Source organism: Lactuca saligna, chromosome 7 (assembly GCF_052625555.1).
Source record: "Lactuca saligna cultivar CGN05327 chromosome 7, ASM5262555v1, whole genome shotgun sequence".
Classification (NCBI taxonomy): domain Eukaryota; kingdom Viridiplantae; phylum Streptophyta; class Magnoliopsida; order Asterales; family Asteraceae; genus Lactuca; species Lactuca saligna.
The window spans coordinates 183,182,861-183,210,350 of NC_136423.1; the positions used below are offsets into that span (position 1 = coordinate 183,182,861).

The following is a 27,490-nucleotide window of genomic DNA, read 5'->3' on the forward strand; positions in this document are numbered from 1 at the left end:
CATTTCTGGAGAGACAGCTTCGCATGGGATAACTTTCTGTTTAGCTACGAGGGTCAGGAGATATTTGCAGCAGGGTTGTTATGGGTATATGGCTTATGTTGCGGACACTCGGGTTAAGGAGACGACAAATTTGAGTGGGCATGCCCATAGTTTGGGATTTCCCCGACGTTTTGCCTGAGGGTTTCCCAGGAGTGCCTCCTGAGAGGCAAGTAGAACTTCAGATTGATCTGGTACTTGGTGCAACTACAATAGCCAAGGCACCATATCGCAGGGCGCCGCCTGAGATGCAGGAATTGACTACGGAGCTTCAAGACTGCTAGACAAGGTTATTGTTCATCCGAGCAGTTCTCTGCGGGGATCACTGATTCTGTTTGTGAAAAATAAGGATGGTTCACATAGAATGTACATCAATTATCGGGAGTTAAATAAGCTAAAGGTGAAGAACTGTTACCCACTCCCGAGGATTGACGATTTGTTCGACCACCTTTAGGGTGCATCCTGGTTCTCCAAGATTCATTTGAGATCAAGGTACCATCAGATGAGGGTCATGGAGGATGATGTGCAAAAGACAACCTTTATAACTCGTTATGGTCATTACGAGTTTGTGGTGATGCCATTCGGGCTGACCAATGTACTAGAAGCGTTCATGGATCTCATGAATCGAGTCTGTAGGTTGATGCTAGATCGGTGTGATTATATTCATCGATGATACCCTGAGGAGGGAGAGGTTTTATGACAAGCTCTCCAAGTGCGTGAGGTTCAATTTTTGGGGCACATCGTCAATCAGAAGAGTAAATTAGTGAACCCGGCCAAGAGCGAGGTTGTGATGCGATGGGAGGTTCCGAGTCTCACAGGGTACTATTGGATATTTGTCTAGTATTTCTCCAAGATCGCGGTGCCTTTGACTCTTCTGATAAAGAAGAACATGGCTTATTAGTGGGGGGCCTGATCAGCAGTTGGCTTTTGAGACTCTGAGACCGAGATTGTGTGAGTCCTCAATCCTCACACTCCCAGAGGGTCTGGATGACTTTGTGGTTTATTGTGATGCCTCTATTTCATGCTTGGAAGCATTTCTTATGTAGAGGGGTAGTGTGATTGCGTATGCTTCGAGGCAACTAAAGCCTCATGAGGCGAACTACCCCGCACATGATTTGGAGTTGGGGGCTGTGATGTTTACCCTTAAGATATGAAGACATTATCTGCATGGGGTTCGGTGTACGATCTACGCTAACCACAAGAGTTTGAGGTATTTGATGGACCAACCAAACCTAAATATGCAGCAACGGCGATGGTTGGATGTGGTAAAGGATTACGATTGCGAGATCCTGTACCACCCTTGGAAGGCCAATATGGTGGCCGATGCCTTGAGCCGCAAGGCCGTGTGTTTGTCTATCCAGGATATCTGTTTGAGGATGACTGTCACTTCACCTTTGATGGATTTGATCAAAAAGGCTCAAGCAGAGGGATTGGAAAAGGAAAATTAGAAGATCGAGCGGATTAGAGGATAGATTCCCTTATTTGTCAGGGACAGTCAAGGGTTGTTGACTAAGTGTGGTAGGGTTTAGGTTTCGGCTTCGGTGGGGTGAGATGGAACCAAACCATAGTTCATTAACATCCTCTAATGGCTCCAAACCCTTACATGGGTGAAAAGGAACCATTAAGATCCCATTTTTATGACTTAGAATCCTTAGAAATTACAAGATATGAAAATCACAAACTCTGGAGTAGCTTTTACTCACAATAACCAAAACCATGAAAAACTCTAAGCTAACTTAGATATAACCAAGGAACCATAAAGGTTCAAGCTTTATACCTCTTGAAGCTTGCAAATGGGACGAAAGTTATGGATCTTCAAGCTCTAAGCTCACCAATGCTTCTTTAATGGCTTCCTTCTTTACCAAAACACACAAAACTCACTTTAAATGTTCAAGATATTCACAAAGTATCTAGGGTTTCGAAATGACTGCTTTGGGTAAAGTGGAGGTTGAATAAAGAGGCCTTAAGGGGTTTAATGTGTTTAAATAGGCTCTTAACCCTATGTTTTAGGGTTTTGGAATCAGCATGAGTACGCCTTGTGTACTCCTCATGTACGCCCATCATACTCAATGAAGTCCCCATCATCTTTAATGAGTTACGCCCCACATAAGTTCAAAATCCCCATTTCCACTTCAACTTCACACAACCATAACTTTTTTTGTTTCAACTCCGATTTTGGCGTTCTTTATATGCTAATAAAGGTATTGAAGAGCCCCACAATCCTATCTCATTAATTCTAACTTAAAACATATCAAACTAAAATTCTTAATACACGCAAGAAGCCCAAAATATAACTTTTCCCATTTATTCCCTTTGGGTCCAACATATGAATCAAGGGAGTAAACCTCACAACCAATATTATCAACCTTTAATAAGGCCCAACTTTACTTTCTCAAATCCCAAATCCTTTACATGATCGAATTCCAGTCCACAACCCCGAATTTAGAAACGACCCGAAACAGGGTGTTACACTGCATTTTCTTCAACAAATTCATAGGCAAAATGGATCAAAACCCCACCACAATAAACTACATTTTTTGAAAAAACAAACAACCTAACATTAGATTCTAAGTTCTTCAACAAACCCATTTGCAAAAATAACTCATTTGATGAAGACAAGCACAAGAAAAAAAATCCATAATTGATTGTCTAATTAGTAGACAAAGTCAGTCACATACATGAATTTAAAGAACAATCGAATAGAAAAGAACATCATGCCCTAAAAATAAAAAAGCAAAGACAAAAACCAATTTTAAGCCAAGCGTTCCCCATTCGTCCAATCGAGAACAAATTGACGTGATTGTCCCTGATGATGAGAGATATCATCTATAAAAACCATCAAACTTCGATCGCCACTTCGAGCGTTGAACCTAATAGTGAATTTACCTCCGTTGTACACCACGACCGAAGACAACATATGAAAGCTAAAGAAAAAACGTAAGTAGCGGTGGTGGTGGTTGTTTATTAGAGGGTGTGATGGGGTCATTTACCCAAAACCGGTAAAACCTATACCAAAACTGAAGAATAGTATGAGAAAAAAAACTCATCTGAAACGGAACTAACGAATTTAATCGACATTCGAAGGCCGAATACCAGTGGCGACGGAGAGGCGATTTAGGGGTGGTGACATTGGAAGCAAAAACGATGGGAAGACTGTAACACCGTAAATTTCAAAACAAAATTTTCAATTTTCTTATAAAACATAATTCGATTAATATTCATCAAACAACCATATTAATTATCCAATATAGGTTAATACAAAATCCCCAAGATCACAATGTAAAAACTCCGAGTGTGTGTGTACGGATCAAGCCGGCGCCTTCCCGCGGTCGTCACTAGTACCTGAAACAACAACATCAAACACTGTAAGCACAAGGCTTAGTGAGTTCCCCAAAATACCACATATAACACATATTAGCCACTCGAGGCTATAACTTTGTGGGTCCGTGCACCCAAACTCTGTGAACCCTCAGGTTCTAACTCTGATAAACATGCACTACATAAATCACATAGAAATAATGCAGTACAACACATAACATACACAGCATACAAATACTCTATCACATAACTCTGGTTACCTACTCAAGGTAATATAGTATAGTGAGAAGACTCACCTTGCGTATCTCGGTATCTCACGAATCCTGGAAATCCCTCGTGCTCGATCCTCCGAGCTCTAATCCTCCTATAACATTATATGTTTCTAATTAACACTTTATATCTCTAAGGTTGACTATCCATAAGAATCCAACACAGGTCAACTCTGGTCAACGGTCAACGGTCAACTCTGACCGGACTCGGCGAGTACCATGGCGACTCGGCGAGTCTAGACGTTTTCACCAACCCTCTGAAATCCCCTTACTACACGTCGAGTATCCCCCCCCTTTACTCGACGAGTTTCACTTGAATGAATCGCGGGGCCACCCCGACTCAACTCACCGAATCTCAAGGACAACTCGACGAGTACAAGTTTGACTCAGTCCACTCGTCATCCCTCTCCAACTCACCCTGACTCACTGAGTCTACCCATGACTCGATTTGGACCACTCGCTGAGCAGTCCCAAGGCAATCTTCAAGCTACTCGCTGAGTCGGATGAACAGACTCGGCGAGTCCATGCCATGCAACCACTCCAACTTGCTCTTAAGGTCAGATCTGCTTCCAAAAACTATAGATCTGGCCTTCCTCGACTGATTTATCACGTAAAGCTCCTATCTTGGTGCTCATAACACACCCTATAGCTCCTAAATGGAGTTTTTGACCTAAGGCATGAGGATTCCAATCCAAAGCCTCCATTGATTCCCAAAAAGCTTGGGTAAAGGGACACTATGGACCTCTAAGGGTCCAGATCTATGGTTCAAACCTCATAAGGGACCAAGAGGACACTAAATCTTGCCATAAAAGGGTTCAACAAACCCTAAATCTACATAAACAACAACAAGGAAGAAGATAACTCGGATTTATTACCACAAAAGTGATGCTCTGGACTCCAAATCCACAGAAGTGGCTCCTCTTGCTTTCCCTTGGCTATCTCTTCTCCTTCCTTGCAACAATGGCACCTCCAAGGTCAATAATGGCCTCCTACTTAGCTCCAAATGCTCACACTCGATTAGGGTTTCACTCAAGGGGCTGGTGAGCACAAATGACGGCCATTAGGCCCTTTAAATAAGTCTCAAACCCGAGAAATTAGGGTTTCATTACACAGCGCTGACTCGCCGAGTCCATATCCTGGACTCGTCGAGTCCAGGCGCGATCTCGCGTCCAGATCCGCGTCCCTACTCGGCGAGTCTGAGCTCCAACTCGCCGAGTCCCCCCACAAATCAACAAAATACAATAAACAAGATACCTGATAAAATTCGGCTGTTACAACTCTCCCCCACTAGGACTAGACTTCGCCCTCGAAGTCTTGCTCTAAAAACAGCTCCGGATGTTGCTCCTGCATCATACGCTCTGGCTCCCAGGTCATCTCTGATCCCCTCCGGTGTTGCCACTGAACCAACACCAGAGGTACCTCCTTGTTTCTCAAAACCTTGATCTTCCGATCCCTGATGGCCACTGGTCTCTCGGCATAATTCAAGCTTGCATCCACCTGAATATCCTCCAATGGAACCACTGCCGATTCATCGGCTATACACTTCCTCAACTGCGACACATGAAAAGTGTCGTGAATCTGTCCCAACTCTGCTGGCAACTCCAACCGATAGGCTACCCAGCCTACCCTCGCAATCACACGAAATGGACCTATAAACCGGGGCCCCAACTTACCCCTCTTCCTGAACCGAATCACTCCTTTCCAAGGAGAAACCTTCAGGAGAACGAAGTCGCCGACCTGAAATTCAAGCTCGGACCGGCGCCTGTCCGCATAACTCTTTTGTCGGCTCTGGGCGGTCAATAACCTCTGTCTGACCTGTTGTATCTGCTCTGTCGTCTGAATCACGATCTCTGTACTGCCCATCACTCTCTGCCCAACCTCACCCCAACAAATGGGAGTCCGACACCTCCTACCATACAACAGCTCAAAGGGCGGCATACCGATGCTCGAATGATGGCTGTTATTGTAGGAAAACTCTGCCAAGGGTAAATACGTATCCCAGCTACCCCCAAAATCCAATACACATGCTCGAAGCATGTCCTCAAGCGTCTGAATCGTCCGCTCACTCTGGCCGTCTGTCTGGGGGTGATATGCGGTACTAAAATGCAGCTTAGTACCCAACTCCTCATGAAATTTCTTCCAGAATCGGGAAGTGAATCACACATCACGATCCGAAACAATCGAGATCGGCACCCCATGCCGAGATACCACTTCCCTCACATAAACCTCTGCCAACTTTTCCGCCGAAGAACTCTCACTGATGGCAAGAAAGTGAGCGCTCTTCGTCAACCTATCCACAATCACCCAAATTGCATCAACTCCTCTGGCAGTCCTCGGCAATTTGGTGATGAAATCCATAGTGATCTGTTCCCACTTCCACTCGGGAACCTCCAATGGCTGCAACTTGCCATGCGGTCTCTGGTGCTCGGCCTTCACCCTTCGACAGGTCAAACACCTCTCGACAAACCATGCGACGTCCCTCTTCATACAAGGCCACCAATACTCTTTCCTCAAATCCAAATACATTTTTGTAGCCCCGGGATGGATCGAAAATTTCGATCTATGAGCTTCCTCCATCAATGTAGTACGCGTACTGACCACAAACGGTACCCAAATCCGGCCCTGAAAAGTCATAAGCCCTCGACTATCCGACACAAACTCAGAAACCAACCCAACGACCTGTTCTCTCTTCTGCATCTCCGGATGCACAGCCTCGGCCTGTGCCCCACGAATGGCGTCCAGAACTGGAGCTATCACGGTCAATCTCAAACATACATTTCGCAGTGGAGTACTCTCCGCCCTGCGACTCAATGAGTCGGCTACCACATTAGCCTTGCCCGGGTGGTACAAGATCTCGCAATCATAATCCTTGACCACATCTAACCACCTCCTCTGCCGCATATTTAGGTTAGGATGATCCATCAAGTACTTCAAGCTCTTATGGTCCGTGTATATCGTACAACAAACCCCATACAAGTAGTGCCGCCAAATCTTGAGAGCGAACACCACTACCCCCAACTCTAAATCATGTGTGGGATATCTCGTCTCATGAGGCTTCAACTGCCTCGATGCATATGCTATCACATGTCCCTTCTGCATTAGCACCGCTCCCAGCCCTAAAATCGATGCATCACAGAATACCACAAAATCTTCCATCCCTTCCGGAAGAGCTAATACCGGAGCTTCGCACAACCTTTGGCGAAGCGTCTCAAAGGAGGTCTGCTGCTCGGGACCCCATAAAAATGTAACACCCTTCCGGGTCAATCTGGTGAGTGGCACTGCGATCTTGGAGAAATCCTTGATAAACCTCCGATAGTACCCTGCCAACCCAAGGAAGCTCCTGATCTCAGAGGGTGACTTTGGCACCTCCCATCTCATCACCGCGTCCACCTTGGCCGGATCGACCAATATCCCTTTCTGATTAACGAGGTGCCCCAGAAACTGGACCTCCTGCAACCAGAAATCGCACTTGGAAAACTTTGCATAAAGTTTCTCCAATCTCAGAACTCCAAGAACTTCCCTCAAATGCTCCTCATGCTGCTCTCTAGATCTCGAATATACCAGAATACCATCGATAAATACAATCACCGACCGATCCAACATCGGCCTGCATACCCTGTTCATGAGGTCCATGAACACAGCCGAGGCATTGGTCAGCCCAAAAGGCATCACCACAAACTCATAATGCCCATAACGCGTCCTGAATGCTGTCTTCTGGACGTCCTCGTCCCGCACTCTCACCTGATGATAGCCCGACCTCGAATCGATCTTGGAGAACCAAGATGCTCCCTGTAACTGATCGAATAAATCGTCGATCCTCGGCAACGGGTAACGGTTCTTGACCGTCAGCTTATTCAATTCTCGGTAATCAATACACATTCGATGCGAGCCGTCTTTCTTCTTCACAAACAGAATGGGTGCTCCCCACGGCGAGCTACTCGGCCGAATAAACCCCTTCCCCAGCAGCTCCTGAAGTTGCAAGGATAACTCTTGCATCTCTGGAGGTGCAAGACGATAAGGCACCTTAGCGATAGGCGCGGCTCCCGGAACCAAATCGATACTGAACTCCACTTGCCTCACGGGAGGCACACCCGGTAATTCTTCGGGAAAAACATCTGGAAACTCACACACCACCGGAACTTCATCCGCTGAACTCGGTCTCTCGGAGATCACTCGCGTATCCATCACGTACGCCACAAAACCCTTACAGCCCTGCTGTAAACACTGCCTCGCCCTAGCGGCCGAACAAAAGGCTGATCCAGAACGTGTACCCTCGCCGTATACCGAAAGAACTCCCCCACTAGGATCTCGTATGGTCACCAGCTGACGCTCGCAGTCGATAACCGCGCCGAATCGGCTCAACCAGTCCATGCCCACTATGACACAGACATCACCCATCGCAATAGGAACCAGATCGATCGGAAACTCAACCCCAAAAATCTCTAACACACATCCCCGGAGGACCTCCGTGGAACAAATCACTCTGTCGGCAGCTATGGAAACCCGCAGAGGCCAACTCAATGCCTCACGACTAATACTGATATGCTGACTAAAGGCCAAAGATACAAAAGACCGACTCGCACCCGAGTCAAATAACACTAAAGCAGGCACAAAGTTCACAAGGAAGGTACCTATGCATAACATAATATAAGCATAATATCTCAACACCAAAAATAAATATATAGAAGGAAATGTACCAGCCACAATGTCGGGTGCAGCGCGGACCTCTTCCGCAGTCAGCTGAAAGGCTCTCCCTCGAGCTCTCGGTGCCTCGACCTTCACGGGCCGACTCTCTGTAGCTCTGATGGCGGCGGGAGCAGATCCCTGAGATGCTCCGCGCAGCAGCGGACACTCCGCCTTCCGGTGTCCGGTCTGGTTGCAGTGAAAACACACTGCAAACCCCTTGGGGCAGTCCTTAGCCATGTGCCCCTCCTTGCCACATTTGTAGCAAGATCCTGCTCGACAGACTCCATCGTGACCCTTGCCGCACTTCCCGCAAGTGCGGCCCTTCTGGCTCTCGGGTTTGGGATCAGCGGGCTTGGCCCGCTTGGCTGCCGGCTGGAGCTGTGCCGGCCGCCGATCCCTCCCCAGAGACTCCGCCTCCTCCCTGGCCTGAGTCTCAAGCTCAATCTCCCTCTTCCGGGCATTTGCCTGAAGCTCAGCAAATGTCCGATACGAGGAGTTCGCGGTGAACTCCCGAATATCCCGTCTCAAAATGCTCAGGTAGCGGCTCATACATGCCTGCTTAGTGGACACGTGCTCAGGGCAGAACATCGCCCTCTCATGAAACATCCTCGTGATCGCTGTAACTGACTCAGTACCCTGCTTGTGGGTCAGAAACTCCTGTGCCAAACGCTCCCTCTCCACCTGGGGAACGTACTCATCTCGGAACATAGTAGTGAACCTCTCCCAGGTCACTGCCGAAAGCTCAGCAGACGTGAAATGCGTCGTCACAAACTTCCACCAGTCCTTCGCTCCCAAGCGAAGCTGGTTCAGCGCGAACCGTACCTTATGATGCTCAGGAGATGAGCAAGTGAAGAAGCACCCCTCCATATCAGATATCCACCTCATAACTGCCACCGGATCCTGTGTACCATCAAACTCTGGTGGTTTGGTGTTGCTGAACTCCCGAAACAGTGACGCATCACCTCCCTGGGGTCTCGTCGCAGCGATCGCTGTGGTAGATGCTGCAACAGCAGCCTCAGAAAGAGTGGCATAACGCTCGTCAAATGTCTCAATCAGCGCGGTCTTAATAGACCTGAACATCTCTGGTATCTCAGCCCTGATGACCGCAACCACCTCCTCATGAATGATCTGTCGAATCTCCTCATCACTAGCTCCGGCACCCTCCGACATATGACGTGTCCTCACCATGATCAACCTCTGAAATACAACATGCGATAAATTAGAATTCACTCGAACATTCTTACACTCGACAATCCACCCCTCCTTGATTCTTGGTATCCCAAGATTCTTATTTGGACTGTGTACTGCCCCGGTGCTTTTAGTAGTACGGGCCCAATACTACTGTCCACACCGTCTCAATACACACCCCAAACCTTCCTCTTCGGATCCCAATTCCCAAGTACTCTATCATGCGTAGACCACTCTCTAATAGATCTCTCATAAACCCCCTGCTGCTACCTACTCACTCTCCGCATCTCATAGCAGCTCACCCCTCCCTAGGCTAAGGCATCACAAATCAGGCCACTCTAGTCCTATTAGCAATACCTAGCCTACTCTAGCATGCAGGTATCTCATATCAATATTAATATCACGTAATATAAAGGTATTTTGGGAATTCACCGTTCGGGCGCTGACTGATCGTACACATGTTTCTTCCTGGAATTTGTTTCTTTTTCAAGAAAATCTTTTACTTTTAGAAAAGTTAGGTTTTTCTTTTGAAAATATCTTTCCAATTCCTCAGTTTGAGTTCAAATACTCCCGAAGGTGTACCCGAATCCCTCAAACCAAGGCTCTGATACCAAATTGTAACACCGTAAATTTCAAAACAAAATTTTCAATTTTCTTATAAAACATAATTCGATTAATATTCATCAAACAACCATATTAATTATCCAATATAGGTTAATACAAAATCCCCAAGATCACAATGTAAAAACTCCGAGTGTGTGTGTACGGATCAAGCTGGCGCCTTCCCGCGGTCGTCACTAGTACCTGAAACAACAACATCAAACACTGTAAGCACAAGGCTTAGTGAGTTCCCCAAAATACCACATATAACACATATTAGCCACTCGAGGCTATAACTCTGTGGGTCCGTGCACCCAAACTCTGTGAACCCTCAGGTTCTAACTCTGATAAACATGCACTACATAAATCACATAGAAATAATGCAGTACAACACATAACATACACAACATACAAATACTCTATCACATAACTCTGGTTACCTACTCAAGGTAATATAGTATAGTGAGAAGACTCACCTTGCGTATCTCGGTATCTCACGAATCCTGGAAATCCCTCGTGCTCGATCCTCCAAGCTCTAATCCTCCTATAACATTATATGTTTCTAATTAACACTTTATATTTCTAAGGTTGACTATCCATAAGAAGTCAACACAGGTCAACTCTGGTCAACGGTCAACGGTCAACTCTGACCGGTGTAACATCCGAATTTTTACCAGGTATCTTGTAAATTTAATTTTGTGGTATTGTGAGGGGGACTCGGCGAGTTGGAGCTCAGACTCGCCGAGTAGGGACGCGGATTTGGGCAATGGAGCGCGCCTGGACTCGGCGAGTCCAGGATATGGACTCGGCGAGTCTGCGCTGTGTAATGAAACCCTAAATTTCCAGGTTTGAGGCCTATTTAAAGGGCCTTATGGCCGTCATTTGTGCTCACCCAACCCTCAGTGAGAGACCCTTGTGTTCTTGAGCGATTTGTAAAGAGAAAGGAGCATTTCTTGACCTTGTGTGTGTTATTTAGCAAGAAGAAGGAGACTCTAGGCAAGAGGAAGCAAAGGAGGTTGCTATTTCGTGGATTTGGAGCTTAGATCATCACTCTAGAGGTATGATCTCGGACTATTTTCTGTTTGGTGAAGCATTATGCAATTTAGGGCTTAGGATGGTCATTTATGGGATGATTGGTGCTCATTGGTTCCCTCCTTGAGTTGAGGTTATGGATCTGGACCCATAGAGGTCCAGAGAGCCTCACTCATCAAGCTTTATGTATGATAATGGAGTCCATGACCTTGTGTTGTAGTAAATGAGTCAAAAACATCATATATGGTCATATAGAGGTTGTATGTGCATCAAGATTGTAACTTTACGTGCTAAATGAGCTTGGAGGGACTGGATCTATGGATTAATGGACTGGATCTGACCTTTAGAGCAAGATTGAGTCAGTGCATGGCACTGACTCGCCGAGTCCGAAGAACAGACTCGGCGAGTAGCATGAATGTTGCCCGACCACACAGTGAGTGGCCTCGCCGAGTTGGGGAGGGTGGACTCAGTGAGTCAAGGGGGAGTCAGAATGGACCGGTGGATTGAGTCAAACTGGACTCGCCGAGTTGTTTTGAGACTCGGCGAGTTGAGTCGTGGTGGCCCCACAACTCATGCTAGGTGGAACTCGTCGAGTTGAGTGAATGCTCGACGTGTCAAGGGAGGATTCCATGGAAATTGGTGTATACGCCCAGACTCGCCGAGTCCGGTCAGAGTTGACCATTGACCGTTGACCAGAGTTGACCAGTGTTGACTCCTTATTGATAGTCAACCTTAGAGATATAAAGTGTTAATTATAAGCATATAATGTTATAGGAGGATTAGAGCTCGGAGGATCGAGCACGAGGGATTTCCAGGATTCGTGAGATACCGAGATACGCGAGGTGAGTCTTCTCACTATACTTTACCTTGAGTAGGTAACTAGAGTTATGTGATAGAGTATTTGTATGCTATGTATGTTGTGTGTTGTACTGCATGATTTCTATGTGATTTATGTGGTGCATGTTTATCAGAGCTAGAACCTGAGGGTTCACAGAGTTTGGGTGCACGGACCCACAGAGTTATAGCCTAGAGTGGCTAATATGTGTTATATGTGGTATTTTGGGGAACTCACTAAGCCTTGTGCTTACAGTGTTGATGTTATTTGTTTCAGGTACTAGTGACGACCGCGGGAAGGCGCCGGCTTGATCCGTATACACACACGTTCGGAGCTTGATATTATGATCTTGGGATTTTGTACTGTTTTGTTGGATAATTAAAATGGTTGTTTTTATGAATATCGATGGAATTATGTTTTATAAAAATTGAAAAAAAAAATTGTTTGAAATTTTCGGTGTTACAACCGGACTCGGCGAGTACCATGGCGACTCGGCGAGTCTAGACGTTTTCACCAACCCTCTGAAATCCCCTTACTACACGTCGAGTATCCCCCCCTTTACTCGACGAGTTTCACTTGAATGAATCGCGGGGCCACCCCGACTCAACTCGCCGAATCTCAAGGACAACTCGGCGAGTACAAGTTTGACTCAGTCCACTCGTCATCCCTCTCCAACTCACCCTGACTCACTGAGTCTACCCATGACTCGATTTGGACCACTCGCTGAGCAGTCCCAAGGCAATCTTCAAGCTACTCGCCGAGTCGGATGAACAGACTCGGCGAGTCCATGCCATGCAACCACTCCAACTTGCTCCTAAGGTCAGATCTGCTTCCAAAAACTATAGATCTGGCCTTCCTCGACTGATTTATCACGTAAAGCTCCTATCTTGGTGCTCATAACACACCCTATAGCTCCTAAATGGAGTTTTTGACCTAAGGCATGAGGATTCCAATCCAAAGCCTCCATTGATTCCCAAAAAGCTTGGGTAAAGGGACACTCTGGACCTCTAAGGGTCCAGATCTATGGTTCAAACCTCATAAGGGACCAAGAGGACACTAAATCTTGCCATAAAAGGGTTCAACAAACCCTAAATCTAGATAAACAACAACAAGGAAGAAGATAACTCGAATTTATTACCACAAAAGTGTTGCTCTGGACTCTAAACCCACAAAAGTGGCTCCTTTTGCTTTCCCTTGGCTAGCTCTTCTCCTTCCTTGCAACAATGGCACCTCCAAGGTCAATAATGGCCTCCTACTTAGCTCCAAATGCTCACACTCGATTAGGGTTTCACTCAAGGGGCTGGTGAGCACAAATGACGGCCATTAGGCCCTTTAAATAAGTCTCAAACCCGAGAAATTAGGGTTTCATTACACAGCGCTGACTCGCCGAGTCCATATCCTGGACTCGTCTAGTCCAAGCTCGATCCCGCGTCCAGATCCGCGTCCCTACTCGGTGAGTCTGAGCTCCAACTCGCCGAGTCCCCCCACAAATCAACAAAATACAATAAACAAGATACCTGATAAAATCCGGCTGTTACAAAGACGGTGGAAAGCACGAAGCCGATATAGAGGCGCATCAGATTGAAATCAATTTTAGGGCTTCCCACAGGCACCATCGGTAGAGATATATGCGATTATGGACTTGATCCCACACCGATGAAGAGGATTGGGATGATTTATTTTTCCCGACAAGCTATACAGAAAACGAGGAAGAAAGATAGGTATTTCCAAGCGACAGAGGTGGTGGAGAATAAACGTAAGAAGGTGATTGGAAGGGAGAGGAGGCATACCAAAACTGTCCATCTCTACAAAGTAGTGTGGTAAAGTCCTGAATTGAAAAAGTTTACTGTTCCTAACTTCTTTGTGCTTTAACATATATATATATATATATATATATATATATATATATATATATATATATATATATATATATATATATATAAAGTTATTAAAAATATAAAAGAAATTAAAATAAGGATCAAAACCATAGAAAATTATAGAATTTTTTTTTTATTTTGCACCTTAATTTTTTTTTTTTTTTGGACCCTATACGCAATTTTTAACAAACTATATGGACCATTATTGGAGTTTTGTAAAAGAAAATCATCGTCGTGTCTTCCTTCTTTCTTGTTCGAACTCGGAGAACGCAACGTAAAACCCTAACCACTAATTGCTGCTCTGCATTCTCGTTCTCGCGCTGCTTATAGTTTTCTTTTCCACGCCACGCCCCACACTCTCGGCTCTCGACGATCAGGTAACTCTTCTTTCCTATGGACGTCTCTCCACTTCTCTATGTATAAACCAGTTCCAGTTGTTGCTTCTTTTTTAATCTTCCCGCCGGAATGATAGAGACTCATATTTTTACATTCTTTACACTAATTTTTCATTGTGCATGCTCTGCTTAATCTCATATACCTTGCAAACATGAATGTTCTCAGCTGCTTGACAGAGCCTTTCAGGGTTGGGGTCATGAAGAAGTGCCAGATACGGTGAATAGCATATTGTTATGAAGCAACATTGGATGGTTAGGGCGCTCTCAAAAACCCTAACCCTGTTTCCAATTTCCTTTTCTTCCTCTCGGGCTTGCTCTTCCCATTCTTCGAGTTTTGCTATAAAAAATGTCACCAAATTTAACTTCGATTCGTCTCTCTCTGATCTTCGTCGTCACGTACGAGACTCTGATTTCGTGGCAATTGACTTAGAAATGACGGGAGTCACGAGCGCTCCTTGGAGGGAGTCGTTTGAGTTTGACAGATATGATGTCCGTTATCTCAAGGTAAAGGACTCAGCTGAGAAGTTTGCTGTTGTTCAGTTTGGAGTTTGCACCTTCCGATGGGACCCAACCAAGCACTCCTTCATTGCCCACCCGTTAGTCTTTTCCTTTGCCTTCCTTTTTGTTTTTGTATAATACTGTATATACAGTTTTTTATGAATCCATCCATGATCAAGCTTTTTGTAGCTGTAGTACACGTCTTAACTGTATGTGTTCTATGGACAGGCACAACTTTTACATATTTCCAAGGCAAGAAGTTGGAGGTGATGCTAGATCTTATGAGTTCCTGTGCCAGACTTCCTCAATTGATTTCTTGGCAAAGTACCAATTTGATTTCAATTTGTGTGTAAAAGAAGGTACCTTATCCCTTAGATTATAAATCCTTTGTGAAGTTTATCCGCATCTCTTTTTTGAGGTTTTACAACTTTGGATAAATTCAGGAATATCTTATTTATCCAGAGCACTAGAAGATGAAGCTAGATCGCAATTACATTCAGCAGATGAAGATGAATTATCAGAGTCACCATGTGCAACGAAAGGAATTAAAGATGTCCCACTTGTCAGAATGGCAGATATTCTTTTTGTGGAGAGAATGAAAAACAAAATCAATGAATGGCATGATGACCTGTTACAGGTTAGAAATGGAGGATCAAGCAGGATTGTTAAAGACTCTAATGCTTCAATTGATCAATTTGAGACCATCTTCTTTCGGATGCGACCAGCTATCAAACTTAATGGATTTACTTCCCGCCAACTAAGGTTGATTAAGTCGGTAATGTTTTTTTTTTTTTTAATATATAGTCTTGAAAAGTAATTTGGTCATGTTTTCTACTTGTTATCAGTGCTGTAATTTTTGTGGGATACAATGCAGATTGTAGAAAAGAGCTTCAAGGATTTAGCTTACATCCGTGTAAATGGTGATTCATGTTCTCAACAAATTATTGTCTACATAGACTCCAGACGGGACCTAGAGTTGCTTATGGTAAACATTCAAGCATTCATCTTAAGACTTAATGGGCTATTTTTTTTTTTTTTTTTCCTTCATTAAGTTCTATATGGGTACAGTGGCTGAATGGGTTATGATGTCTGTCTGGATAAAGTCTCCAAAAATGTGCCCAAACATAAATCTGGGTTATGGGTTAATAAATTAGTATATCTTCTAAATGTTTATATATGATATGTAGAAAGAGGTAAAAGAAAGTCTCCGTAAGGAATCAGAGATAAAAATTGGAGCTGCCATTGGGTTCCGCCATGTAATTGACCTCCTTTCCTCTGAGCAAAAGCTAATTGTTGGACACAATTGCTTTCTTGGTAGGAATTCAATTTCTATACCACTTATTTTCTGCCTTTGACATCACTTATATATATATATATATATATATATATATATATATATATATATATTGTATCATATGAAACAGATATTGCACATGTTTGTAGAAAGTTCTTGGGTCCTCTTCCTTCAAATCTTGAAGAATATGTAACCATAGTTCATAAAAACTTCCCTTACATAATCGATACAAAGATCCTTCTGAATGCAAGTAATATTTTGCAATTGAAGATGAAGAAAAGTAGCACATCACTCCCCAAAGCTTTTGCCATCATGTGTCCACATATTGCTTCTGCTTCTGGATTGGCTCACAACTCTTCTGTTGCAGTGGAGGTTCGAGTTGATGATATGCGGTATGTATGTTTTTTTTTCTTTAAAATTTAATATTATAAGAGTAAGATACAGAAATGGTCCCTGTGGTATGCACAAACTTTTATATCATTCTGATGTTGTCCTTAAGTTCACATTTCTTTGTGGATTTAGTCCCTCTAACTAACACCATTAGAATTGGATGTTTAATCTTTTTAAAATGGCCTTATTGTTTAATTTTGGTCCCTCTAGCTATCATTTGTTATGCAATGATAGTGAAAATAAGAGTAAGTTACACATTTGGTTCCTTGTATAGTTGATTTATTCAATTTTGGTCCTTATTTGAGGTTATGGTAAAGTTTTTGGTTCTTGTTCCAAGTAAAATAACTAAATTTTGGGGCCAAAATAGCAAAAAAATAGTTATAATAAGGAACTAAAAATGGTCAATTTAGTTGGAATACGGACCACAAATGTTACAAGAACTTGAAATAAGGATGCAAATGGCAGGAGAAAATATTTTAGGATCAAAGTTGCAAAAATCAGCTATACTTGGGGACCATAAATCATAATTTAATTTTGTTAAGGACGATTCCAAATGTTGGACTGAATTTGAAATTTTGTGTATACCCGTTTTTGTAATATACCCATAATTATTATTATTATAAATTTGCAGGTAAGGTAGGTATATTATATTAATTTAAGAATATGTTATAGTGAATATTTATTTTTGTAAATGTAGATCATCAAACTGGAACTCAGGAGCTAAACATGAGGCTGGTTACGATGCTTTCATGACAGGCTGCATTTTTGCTCAGTCATGCAAACATCTTGACATCGATTTCACTGATTCTCATTCTTTAAATTTAAATCTAAATCTAAATCTAATCAAACAAAACAAGCTTCACAACTACATCAATCTTCTATACCTCAGCTGGAGCAGTGGAGACATAGTCAATTTAAATACCGCTCAAACCACAACAGAATCCTCAGTTTTTAAAATCCAACAACCCAAAATTCCGTTTCAAAACATCGCCTTAATATGGGGGTTCTCATCGAAACTCAAGGCAAGGGCAATAAAGGAAATTTTGTGTAAAGTTTTTGGGTTGACTTCCGTTACATCCGTCTACCATTTGGATAAGACTGCTGTGTTTGTCCAGTTTAGCAAGCCGGAACTGGTTTCTGAATTTTTGGAAATGAAATCGAGTTTAGAGAAGAAGAAGAATGATGCAATTTACGTTTTCCACCCTCTTTCACAGCTTCTAGAAGGCGGACGGACATGTGCTGCTTCTTATGAGGCTTACAAACAAATCTGTGGATCGCCTGTTTCCAAAGTCTTGTTTGCTGATCAAGCTGAAGCAGTTGGTGTTAAGTTTGAGAACATAAAGGTTCAACAAAATGTTTGTTTTCATAATTTGGATACCAAAAAACAAATAGACTGTCAATCAGGTTTTCCTAAGGGAGAGATACTAGATGTTGTCTCCTGCTGAGACTCTTATAGGCAACCAACTAAGTTTGTGAAATCATGTATTTTTTTTTTTTTTTTTTTTCTTTCTTAAAAAGAGATTAATGTTATTACCAGCTTTAATTTTTGTGGCAAATTTTAAAATATATGCCGCCTCGTTAGTTTCTCATATCCAACCAGGTTTGTATAAATAACCACCTAATTTTTTTTATTATTATTTTTTTTTTTAAATAAGCTACTTGTATCGTACCTTAGCAAAGTTCATTGAATTTATTCAATTTTGGTCTTTAATATCTATGTTCCATATCATCACAATCATATTTTAAAACACAACTATTTAAGAATTAAGAATTAAGAATTTTAAATTTAAAAATAACAGATATAATAATTAAAAAATACAATACTTAAAAATACACTTATTTAAAAACTATGAAACCTAAAGCATACAATATGTGAAAATACACTAATTAAAAAAAAGTTATCTACAATTATGTTTTATCTTAACCTCTTAACAACATTTATTTTGAATTTCTCATCCCAACTCCAAACTCTGACGTGGTGTTTGGATGCAAAAAGATGAATGTAATATTTCAATCAAAGTTAGTTTGTAACCAATTTGTGATTAATATATTTTTATTTTCACGAGTTTTTATTTTTAAACATTTCATTGGATTTATTGATTGAAAAAAATATGATAAATTATATAATACAATACCCAAAAAGATGGTATAATTTCACTTATGGTCTAATTAGAATAAAAAGAAAATCAAATACAAAAATAACACAAAATTAAATGTGACTATATTGATTTTTGGGTTGAAATTTAATTAAAACATAATAACATTAATTACCTCCAATTTCATTGAAGCATTCTATCGATCAACTCTCTCTCTTCGTGTCATCATCTACAATCCATTCAACTCCTATTCAATTATAATCAACATCTATTCAACTACTATGAAGCTCTATCACAAAGTAAAACATTCATATTTTGGTATTATTTTATATACATCTGGATTTTGTTATTCATATAAATAATCATTTGGCTCATCATATATCAAACATGTCAAGTAAAATTTGATTTCTCATCCCAAATACACCATTACGTTAATTGTGTTTTTTAGATGGAGTGAATTGTTGTCACTTTAGCAAACAAAATTATATCAAAATATTAGGTTGTTCTATATTTGATGACGATGTTTTATTTATTTTTTGTTTTTCAATGCCATATAATTATTCCTAAACAAACCTTCCAAATTAAGTATGAGTTTAAATATCTTTTTGTTAATTAAAGAAAACCTTATGTTGAAGTTATGTATATGATGACGTCTCTTAAAGCAGAAAATATAAGTTGACTTTTAAGCCAAAAATTTCACCACCGCGTAGGTCATCGACGACTAGCTAGATTAGATTGTGCCCTAATCAACACACACATGCATGCATGCACCCGCCCCCATGGAATTAAGCTAGCTTTTTGAAACAATGCATGATCGCACCTGATTCCATGGGTCAACCCACAACATATACACACACAGAGATGAGCCCTATATAACATCCAAAAGCTCCATGTTTTTATACAGAACATTAAAGCAGAATCAAGTCTCTTATTTATAAAGACCTTCTGATCTCTCTCTCTTCTCTATCAAATTCAAAACAATGTCGAAAATCATCAGAGTACTCTTCATGGTGATCGTTTCCATGGCCATAACCATCGTCCTCATCACTATCGCCTCTATCGGTGACAACCACGAAACCTCACTTCCCAAATCACTGGTGGTGAAACCGTTTCCGAAGAGGGTAAGTCGTTTCCTAGCGGAAAACAAAAACCCTAGAGCTGCTGCAGACCACTGCAAGAAAGATGACGAGATTTGCTACATCTTAGAAGGCAAAAACTCGACTTGCTGCAACAACAAGTGTATGGATTTGAGCGACGATAAACACAACTGTGGAGCATGCAAGAACAAGTGCAAGTTTACCAGCTCCTGTTGTGGAGGAGAGTGCGTGAATTTGGCTTATGACAAGCGGCATTGTGGGTCGTGTGGTAACAAGTGCATGCCTGGTGGTTATTGCATATATGGACTCTGCAATTACGCCTAACAAACACATTATTTCATTTTGATCGTTATTTTCATGCTGTCATCATTTATGTATTCACACATTCTTGTGTGAAAATGCTTATTGGAGCATCCAACTGAAGAGATAAGTTTATATATGTATTCACTGATTCTTCTTAGAACTGCTTGTTGTGTGATTTTTTTGAAAACATTAATAGATCAACTTGTTGAGTTGTGGAGTCTTATTGCTTCTAGACTTTTAGCTTTCAAGTGAGAGATTGGTGATTCTGATTTCGTGTCTGTCCCATATGCAGTTTAGAGTCGAATTGGAATACTTGGCAGTTTTAGGGTCGAAATCAATAATTTCTAGCTCCATATATAAAATCTTCATATAATCGTAGTATATCATTAATTAGTATGATTATTAGATTTAGTTATAGACTTATACATTATATATTCCATGCTGATTATATAATGAGATAATTACAGGCAATTCAATAATAAAACCATTATGATCATTCGATGATATAGATCATGCAAACCTCATAAACAGTAGCTTTTTTATGGAAAAACCAGCAAAAAATAGAAAGAGAACAAAAACACGAAAGAAAAAAGAACAAGGTAAAAAGGTACAAATAAGGGTGTTTTGCAAGAAACAACATGTGCTTTATAGACGACTTCTAGTTCTTAAGGGAAACTTTCAATTTGAAACATAAAAAGTTTTCTACTCTCTACTTCCAATATACGCAAACGATTCTTAACTGCATATAATATACAAGGTAACACGAATTGAACATGGCCGTTCGCTACACCTTTTTGGTTGCCAAAAAATAGCCACCCATTTACTCTTTTCCTCTTGTGATTATAATCAGCCGCTTAATTACATATATTAGCCAACACAATCTCCATTTAACAATAATCATGTCTCTCGTGCAGACGTGCAGTCGTGTTGTCTAAATCATAATTTTGTCTAGTTTAGTGATGTAATGTAACAATGGACACGAACCCCTTTGCATGGTAACTTACTCGATAGAATAAATATACTCATAAAATGACTTATAAATCCAACGAATTTTCCAAATGGTTCAAAAAACCTTAATTATGTTTTGTTTGTTTAAAAAAACCCAACCAACTTACCATTTTAATTGTCTAATTATGATCAACCGACTAATGAAAGTCAACGAATGACTTGACTTATTACATCTACTTAAATATTAAAAAAATAACTTGTAAGACCAACGAAGTTTCAAAACCGTTCAAAAAGCCCTAATCATATTTTGTCTGTTTAGAAACACCCAACAAACTTACATTTTTGTTCAATTCTCATTAGAGATTTAGGTTAAATGACATGACATTATATTTAATGACATGGAATAAACATATTATAATATTTCCCTTTATATATTGATTTAGAGTTTGAAGGAGAGAAAAACGAACGGCGTCTAGGTTCGATTTATATTGTAATGACTACTTCTTCTTCCTCTCAGTCGTTGATGTCCAGTTCAAGATCTATAAAAAAGATATTTGATGATGCAAACCCTTGTGGATGTGGACGTCTTTTTCGGATTTAGATATATAGAATGGAGGATCATCCAGAGAAAATTTTAGGGCTTGTTCGAACAGACGGTAAGTGCAGTTGAAAGCTTTATTTGTTTGGTTACTTCAAAAACAAGAATTTATTAAGATGAATATGATAAAGCTTTCAGTTACACTTACTCATCTGTTTGAACAAGCTCTTGACTTTTTCTCTAGATGATCATCCATTCTAGATATCCAAATTTGAGAAGGATGTCTACATCCAAAAGGTTTTATCAAATATCTTTTTTGTAGATAATGAACATCAACGATTAAGAGGATGAAGAAAAAGAAGTAGTCATTACAAGAGATTGAACACAAACATCATTCGTTTATCTCTTCTTCAAGCCCTAAATCGATATATAAAATGACAAATTCTAATTTGTTTATTCCATATCATTAAATTTAATGTCATGTCATTTGTTAACTGATTGTATACCAAATAAATCTAGCTACCTCTAATTGAAACTGATTTTTTGAACAGACAAAACATAATTGAAGTTTTTTGAACGGTTTCAAAACTCTGATGATCTTCCAAGTCATTTCCGTGATATTTAATTTCACATCATAAGCAATGTCATTCTTTAACTTTCATTAGTCAGTTGACCCTAATGAAAATTGAACAAATAGTTCGATTTTTTAGAAAAAAAGTTAAGTTTTTTGAATTTTTTTTTTAAACAGAAAAAACATAATTGAGTTTTTTTAACGTTTTGGAAGTCATTTTCCCTAATATACTCCATCGGTAATTAGATAATATTATTACTTGGCACATATCATTTATTGATCGAGTCAAATATTTGGTCTCGTTGAGAAGTTAATTAGCATATAAAACAGAAATTTAATTGTAGATTATAAATGCGCTTGTGTGTATATATATGTTACTACATACAATACTTGTGTAACCAGGCAGCATACATGCCTATGAACAATTAATTCATGCAAGTATCATCGATCGAGCACTGAAGAACCTCTCAAACACATGATGAGTTACATACGATTAAGATTAATTAATAATGCATTTTGATGATTAGGCGTAATTGCAAAGCCCGTAAATGCAATAACCACCAGGCATACACTTGTTGCCACACGACCCACAATGCCGCTTGTCATAAGCCAAATTCACACACTCCCCTCCACAACAGGAGCTCGTAAACTTGCACTTGTTCTTGCATGCTCCACAGTTGTGCTTATCCTCGCTCAAATCCATACACTTGTTGCTGCAACAAGTCGAGTTTTTACCTTCTAAGATGTAACAAATCTCATCGTCTTTCTTGCAGTGGTCTGCAGCTCGAGGATTATCGATCTTCTCAGCTAGAAAACGACTTACCCTTTTCGGAAGTGGTTTCACATACGGTGTCTCTGTAGTCATCATTAATGTTTCTTCATTGTTATCACCTGTGAAGGTGATGGTGATGGCGGCGGCCATGGCTATGGCTATGATGAAGAATATTACCTTCATAATCTTCATTGTTGAATGTTGAAACGAAGATATACAAGGAAGAGAAAGATCGATCAGATTGGAGTACTGTTTGAATTGAAGGTGTTTTGTTGTTAAGAGATTGATCAGGGAGGTGAGGTGAGGTGGGTCGTTGTAAGGTTTTGGAGGTTATATAGGGTGGCCGGAAACGGTGGGGGTTGACCGGCGGGGATCCAGGAGAAGGGCATGTGGTGGAGTAACGATGTGACTTCAATTCTTTAGTACTATTTGGAAAGGTTCATTAATTATGCATGGAAACTGCAAATGGAAGTTAACTTTTGTTCGATGACGAACCTCTGTAACTGATTAGTTTAAGAATAAAATTAGTGTCTATAAACCCTATTTAAGGAAGCATGCATATAGAAGTTAATTAGTCCTTAAGAAACGATATTCTGTGAATTAACTACTTGACCAATTTAACGAACATCTACGTTAAGTACTTGAAGTCAGTAATTAAAACTTGAAGACACGCGCAGTCGCATGCAAAACTTGCGTTGCATTATATCATACTAATAATACGTTATTATAATAATGTGAAAAAGAAATTTATTCTTAATCAATTGATTTCGTAATTTAAATGTTAAGGTTTAAGAAACTATATTAATTAACAATAAATAAAATAAAATATGGTTACTAGTTAATGCTTGGTGCCATGAAATCAGAGAAAAGAAGATAATTAATGTAAGGAACCATTTGTTTTGTCCGTAAATAGCTAGAGTTAACTATTTTCTAATATACAATTATAGTATTTAATTTATTAATTTCTACAATCGTGTTTTTTCATTCTACAATATCATATAGCGAGGTAGCGGATGCAAATCGTGGTGCATGGAAAATTAATTTATATATAACTATGTATAAGATTCGTGTATTAAATGTAAAACGTAAATATTAAGTATTGTTTAAATAAAATTTTAAATAAATACAAACGGAATAATGAATAAATAAATAATTCATTCTATACTAAAAAAAACTATTGAAATGTTTTAAATAAGTGTTGAATATCAATGTGTAAAAATTACATATTTTTTAAAATCACTTTCGAAATAAATACAATGAAAACGTGAACATTACTAGAATATTTGGTTTTAGCTACAAAATATTTCCTATGAAAATGTTTTGTAGGAAATATTCGTTGAATTTCCTGCAAACTTACGACAAAAGTATAATTCAACAAAATTCCTACAAATTTCCTACGGAAGTAAATACCCTAAATATTTCGTCGGAAAAGCATTGGAAGTTTCCTACAAAATACCAACGAAATATTAATTAATATTTAAAATTATAATATGTTGGAATTTCGTAGGAATTGTAATAGCATGAATCTAGAAATTGTTTCCCAAGTCCCTTACCTTTTCAACCTTCATTGCCCTTAAAGTGAAAACCTTGAACCCTAAGCCACCTTTAGTGTATTGTGAACTTCCTTGAGAGTTTTTGGTGATTCTTTAGAGTTTTGAAGAAGAATGGAGCTTGGGAAGAAGCAAGGACATGAGAAGAGCTTGTAGATCCAGAAGTTTGGCATCATTTTTGATCCATTTAATTTATAAAGCTTGAACATTGACCATTGCATGCTTAGATCTAGTTTTAGGGTAGAAAATGTCATCTTTTGGTCCCAAAGTTTGGATTCTTGGAGTTGAGCAACGTCAGACCATATGAGCTGTCATTTTGAGCTCTTGGAGGTGTTTTGAGTCATAAAAATCAGACCTTGATGCTTAAGCCTCGACCATGCAAGTATTAGGAACCATCCAAGGGTGCTTATGGACTTGATTCTTGTTTTGAGCCTCATTATTTTTTGCAAAAGCATAAAGTTTGCAACTTTATGGATTAGGACGTTCCTAGGGGCCTAGATCTAAGTTTTGGATGTTAGGTCTTAGGGGATTAAGTCATAGAAGTAAGAATGGGGTGGCAGCCCAGTACACCATCTGTACTCAAGTGTACGCTGCCGTACTGGGTCAACGCCTCGACTCCTGGTCAACACCAGTGTACGTTGGGCGTACAAGCCAAGTACGCCGCGCATACGCTATCTATGGGCTTCGAAGATTTGGGTCGTTAGGTGTTGGGCTTTAGACTTGAGTAAGTTAGGCCTTGGGCCCACCTGGGTGTAGCAAGTCATTTTGGGCCTAAGGCCATGTTTGGGGTCCTTGGGCCATATTGGGACTTAGAGGCCCTATGGTAGGCTTGGATGCCTTTTTGGTTTTTTGTGGAATTGGGCCTTGGAGAGAAGGAGGCCCAATAAGGAAAAGGCGAAGGAGCCTTTTTGCCTTAAGTCAAGGACTAGGGTTTTGGACCTTCGGGTTAGATTGTGACCTAATTTCTAATTAGGGTTTTTTGCTTGTGCGATAGGGAGAGGAGTTCGCGAGTTATCCACTGAGTGCGATTTGATACCCACAGTCTGAGGTGAGTCTTCCTTAGCAGTAGCCGTGGGTTGAAGGAACCAAGGTCGGCCCACTAGTTTGTGTTATAACGTGATGATTGTCTTTGTGATAATTTTCATTTATGTATGTATATACTTGACGACTCTGTGATTACTGTTATGATATTATGTGGTAGTGGTATGGGTGAAATAGACCTGGTATCTGGTTGAAATAGACTGTAGGGGTAGGCCATCACCCATATATGTTTGGCAGTATCCGGTTGAGATAGATCGAAGAGGTAGGCCAGCACCCATATATGCTTGACAATATCCGGTTGAGATAAACCGAAGGGGTAGGCTAGCACCCAGTATACTTGGTAGTGTGTTTGTGTAACATCCCAAAAACACAGTCTGAAAATTTCGTTTAATTTAATGATAAAACCATAGTCAATAAACCTCATATAGAAATCATAAGTAATGTATCACAAAATATTATAACAAACTGTCAAATATATCAGAGTATAAACATCCCAGGCTGAACAAATGGTGTGTGGACTGCAATCTTCCCGAGCTCCTCTTTTGAAAACTGAGTACCTGAAACCAAAACTGAAACTGTAAGCACGAAGCTTAGTGAGCTCCCCCAAACTACCACATACCATACAATAACATATAAACACATATTGGGCCTTGCCCACTGCATCGGGCCGAAGCCCGGAAACTGCATCGGACCGAAGCCCGGAAACTGCATCGGACCGAAGTCCGGAATTGACTGGGACCTTTTCCCTTACATCGGATCGAAGTCCGAAACTAACTGCATTGGACCGAAGTCCAGAACTGACTGGGACCTTGTCCCCTGCATCGGACCGAAGTCCGGAACTAACTGCATCGGACCGAAGTCCGAAACTGACTGGGCATAGCATAGCATAGCAGAACACATATCAAATAGCATAACACACATGATCATAAACTCATATACTGCATACTACGTCAGGTCGTAGCCCATAACACTTAACACATAAATCCTGTCCGAGCCACGAAGGCATCAAACAAGCTAACAACTGCATCGGATCAAAGTCCAGAAACTAATGCTACTAAATGGGCCGAAATTGTGGCCTTAGACCCGTTCCTACTGGAAGGAAACTCACCTTACACTGCTGAAGTCCCGTAGATATAATCCCACACTGCTGAAGTCTCGCAGACTCCACCCCAACTGCTGGCTAACAGATTTCTGAACTATCAACACCAAATAACACCCAATTAATAATTGGGTTCTAACACATAACTATAAATACATGCTTTGGACAATTATTAGATTACCCCTAGCTTGGCTTACCTAAGCCCAAGGCCCAATCCATAGGCCCAAGGTCAACTAGGGATCAAAGCCCAACATATGGCCCAATTTTCCAAATTGGGCCCAAACCTCTACATGGACTTCCCTTAAGGCCCAATTGTCCAGTCCAGTCTAACCTGTATCATTCTAGGGCCTAATATCGTACAACCATCTAGGACCCATCTATGGCACAATTTTCCAAATTGGGCCCAATCCTTCATATGGGCCTTACCCTAAAACCCAACTAATTACTCTAGTCCAATTGATTATTCTTAGATGGCCCAACACAAGGCCCAAGAGAAATTAGGGTTTCTTATAAAATGACAATTTGGGTTAAGTGTTTCTCACTTAACCCATTAAGGGCTCATTCCACTAAGGACTTAATCTGTTAAGGACTTAATCCATTAAGTCCATTACTGCTTAGATTAATCCTACCAATGATTATTATTTAATATTTCACTTATTAAATAATTCTTGTGTGTGTCTTGATAATTTCTCAATTATTAGGATTTTCTCAGTTATTAGCCCATTAAGGACTTAATCCATTAAGTCATTTACTCCACTAGATAGGTTATATGGAATAGTTGGGATCAATACACAATCCAATCCAGATGGCCCAAAAGTGGGCCTAATAAGTCTAAGGCCCAATACTCATAATTAGGGTTTTCCACCCAAACATGGCCCAAAACCAAAACTCTAAGCCCATTAGGGTTTTCTATCGGGGCAACACCCACTACCACCTCAGGTAGTGGTGGTCGATGGCAGCTCATGGCGGCGGCCACCACCTTACGGTGGTGGCTTCTATTAATTTTATTATTATCCAAATTAATTACAAATAAAATGTTTGATCAAAACATAACCAC

The 27,490-nt window shown here is 40.7% G+C and overlaps 3 protein-coding genes across 5 annotated transcripts; 2 read left to right on the forward strand and 1 right to left on the reverse strand.

Annotated features, from left to right (window-relative positions):
• Positions 1 to 14,072: 14,072 nt before the first annotated feature.
• Positions 14,073 to 18,009, forward strand: AHG2 (Polynucleotidyl transferase, ribonuclease H-like superfamily protein). 3 transcript variants are annotated; one of them, XM_078964496.1, is made up of 8 exons: positions 14,073 to 14,218; positions 14,403 to 14,832; positions 14,963 to 15,093; positions 15,178 to 15,509; positions 15,609 to 15,719; positions 15,922 to 16,048; positions 16,159 to 16,420; positions 17,116 to 18,009. In XM_078964496.1, exons 2-8 carry the CDS (start codon positions 14,471 to 14,473, stop codon positions 17,861 to 17,863), a joined length of 2,073 nt encoding a protein of 690 aa, XP_078820622.1. In that variant the 5' UTR covers positions 14,073 to 14,218; positions 14,403 to 14,470; the 3' UTR covers positions 17,864 to 18,009. The 3 variants fall into 3 exon arrangements, with proteins under 3 accessions (XP_078820622.1, XP_078820623.1, XP_078820624.1); XM_078964497.1 differs by having other exon boundaries at positions 14,414 to 14,832; XM_078964498.1 differs by lacking the exons at positions 14,073 to 14,218; positions 14,403 to 14,832; positions 14,963 to 15,093 and having other exon boundaries at positions 15,482 to 15,496.
• A 1,423-nt stretch (positions 18,010 to 19,432) lies between these two features.
• On the forward strand, positions 19,433 to 20,033 carry LOC145006069 (stigma-specific STIG1-like protein 3). Its single transcript, XM_078965162.1, has one exon. It carries the CDS (start codon positions 19,495 to 19,497, stop codon positions 19,933 to 19,935), a length of 441 nt encoding a protein of 146 aa, XP_078821288.1. The 5' UTR covers positions 19,433 to 19,494; the 3' UTR covers positions 19,936 to 20,033.
• A 2,461-nt stretch (positions 20,034 to 22,494) lies between these two features.
• On the reverse strand, positions 22,495 to 22,935 carry LOC145007526 (stigma-specific STIG1-like protein 3). Its single transcript, XM_078966441.1, has one exon. The coding sequence runs from the start codon at positions 22,933 to 22,935 to the stop codon at positions 22,495 to 22,497; it is 441 nt and encodes a 146-aa protein (XP_078822567.1).
• Between the last annotated feature and the right edge of the window lie 4,555 nt (positions 22,936 to 27,490).

Bases quoted from the DNA above. Each gene is read 5' to 3' on its own strand.
- AHG2 (XM_078964496.1), top strand. From the start codon at position 14,471: ATGAAGCAACATTGGATGGTTAGGGCGCTCTCAAAAACCCTAACCCTG. The intron at 14,833-14,962 runs GTTAGTCTTTTC...TTCTATGGACAG, and splicing joins CACTCCTTCATTGCCCACCC to GCACAACTTTTACATATTTC. The intron at 15,720-15,921 runs GTAAACATTCAA...TATGATATGTAG, and splicing joins GGGACCTAGAGTTGCTTATG to AAAGAGGTAAAAGAAAGTCT.
- LOC145006069 (XM_078965162.1), top strand. From the start codon at position 19,495: ATGTCGAAAATCATCAGAGTACTCTTCATGGTGATCGTTTCCATGGCC.
- LOC145007526 (XM_078966441.1), bottom strand. From the start codon at position 22,935: ATGAAGATTATGAAGGTAATATTCTTCATCATAGCCATAGCCATGGCC.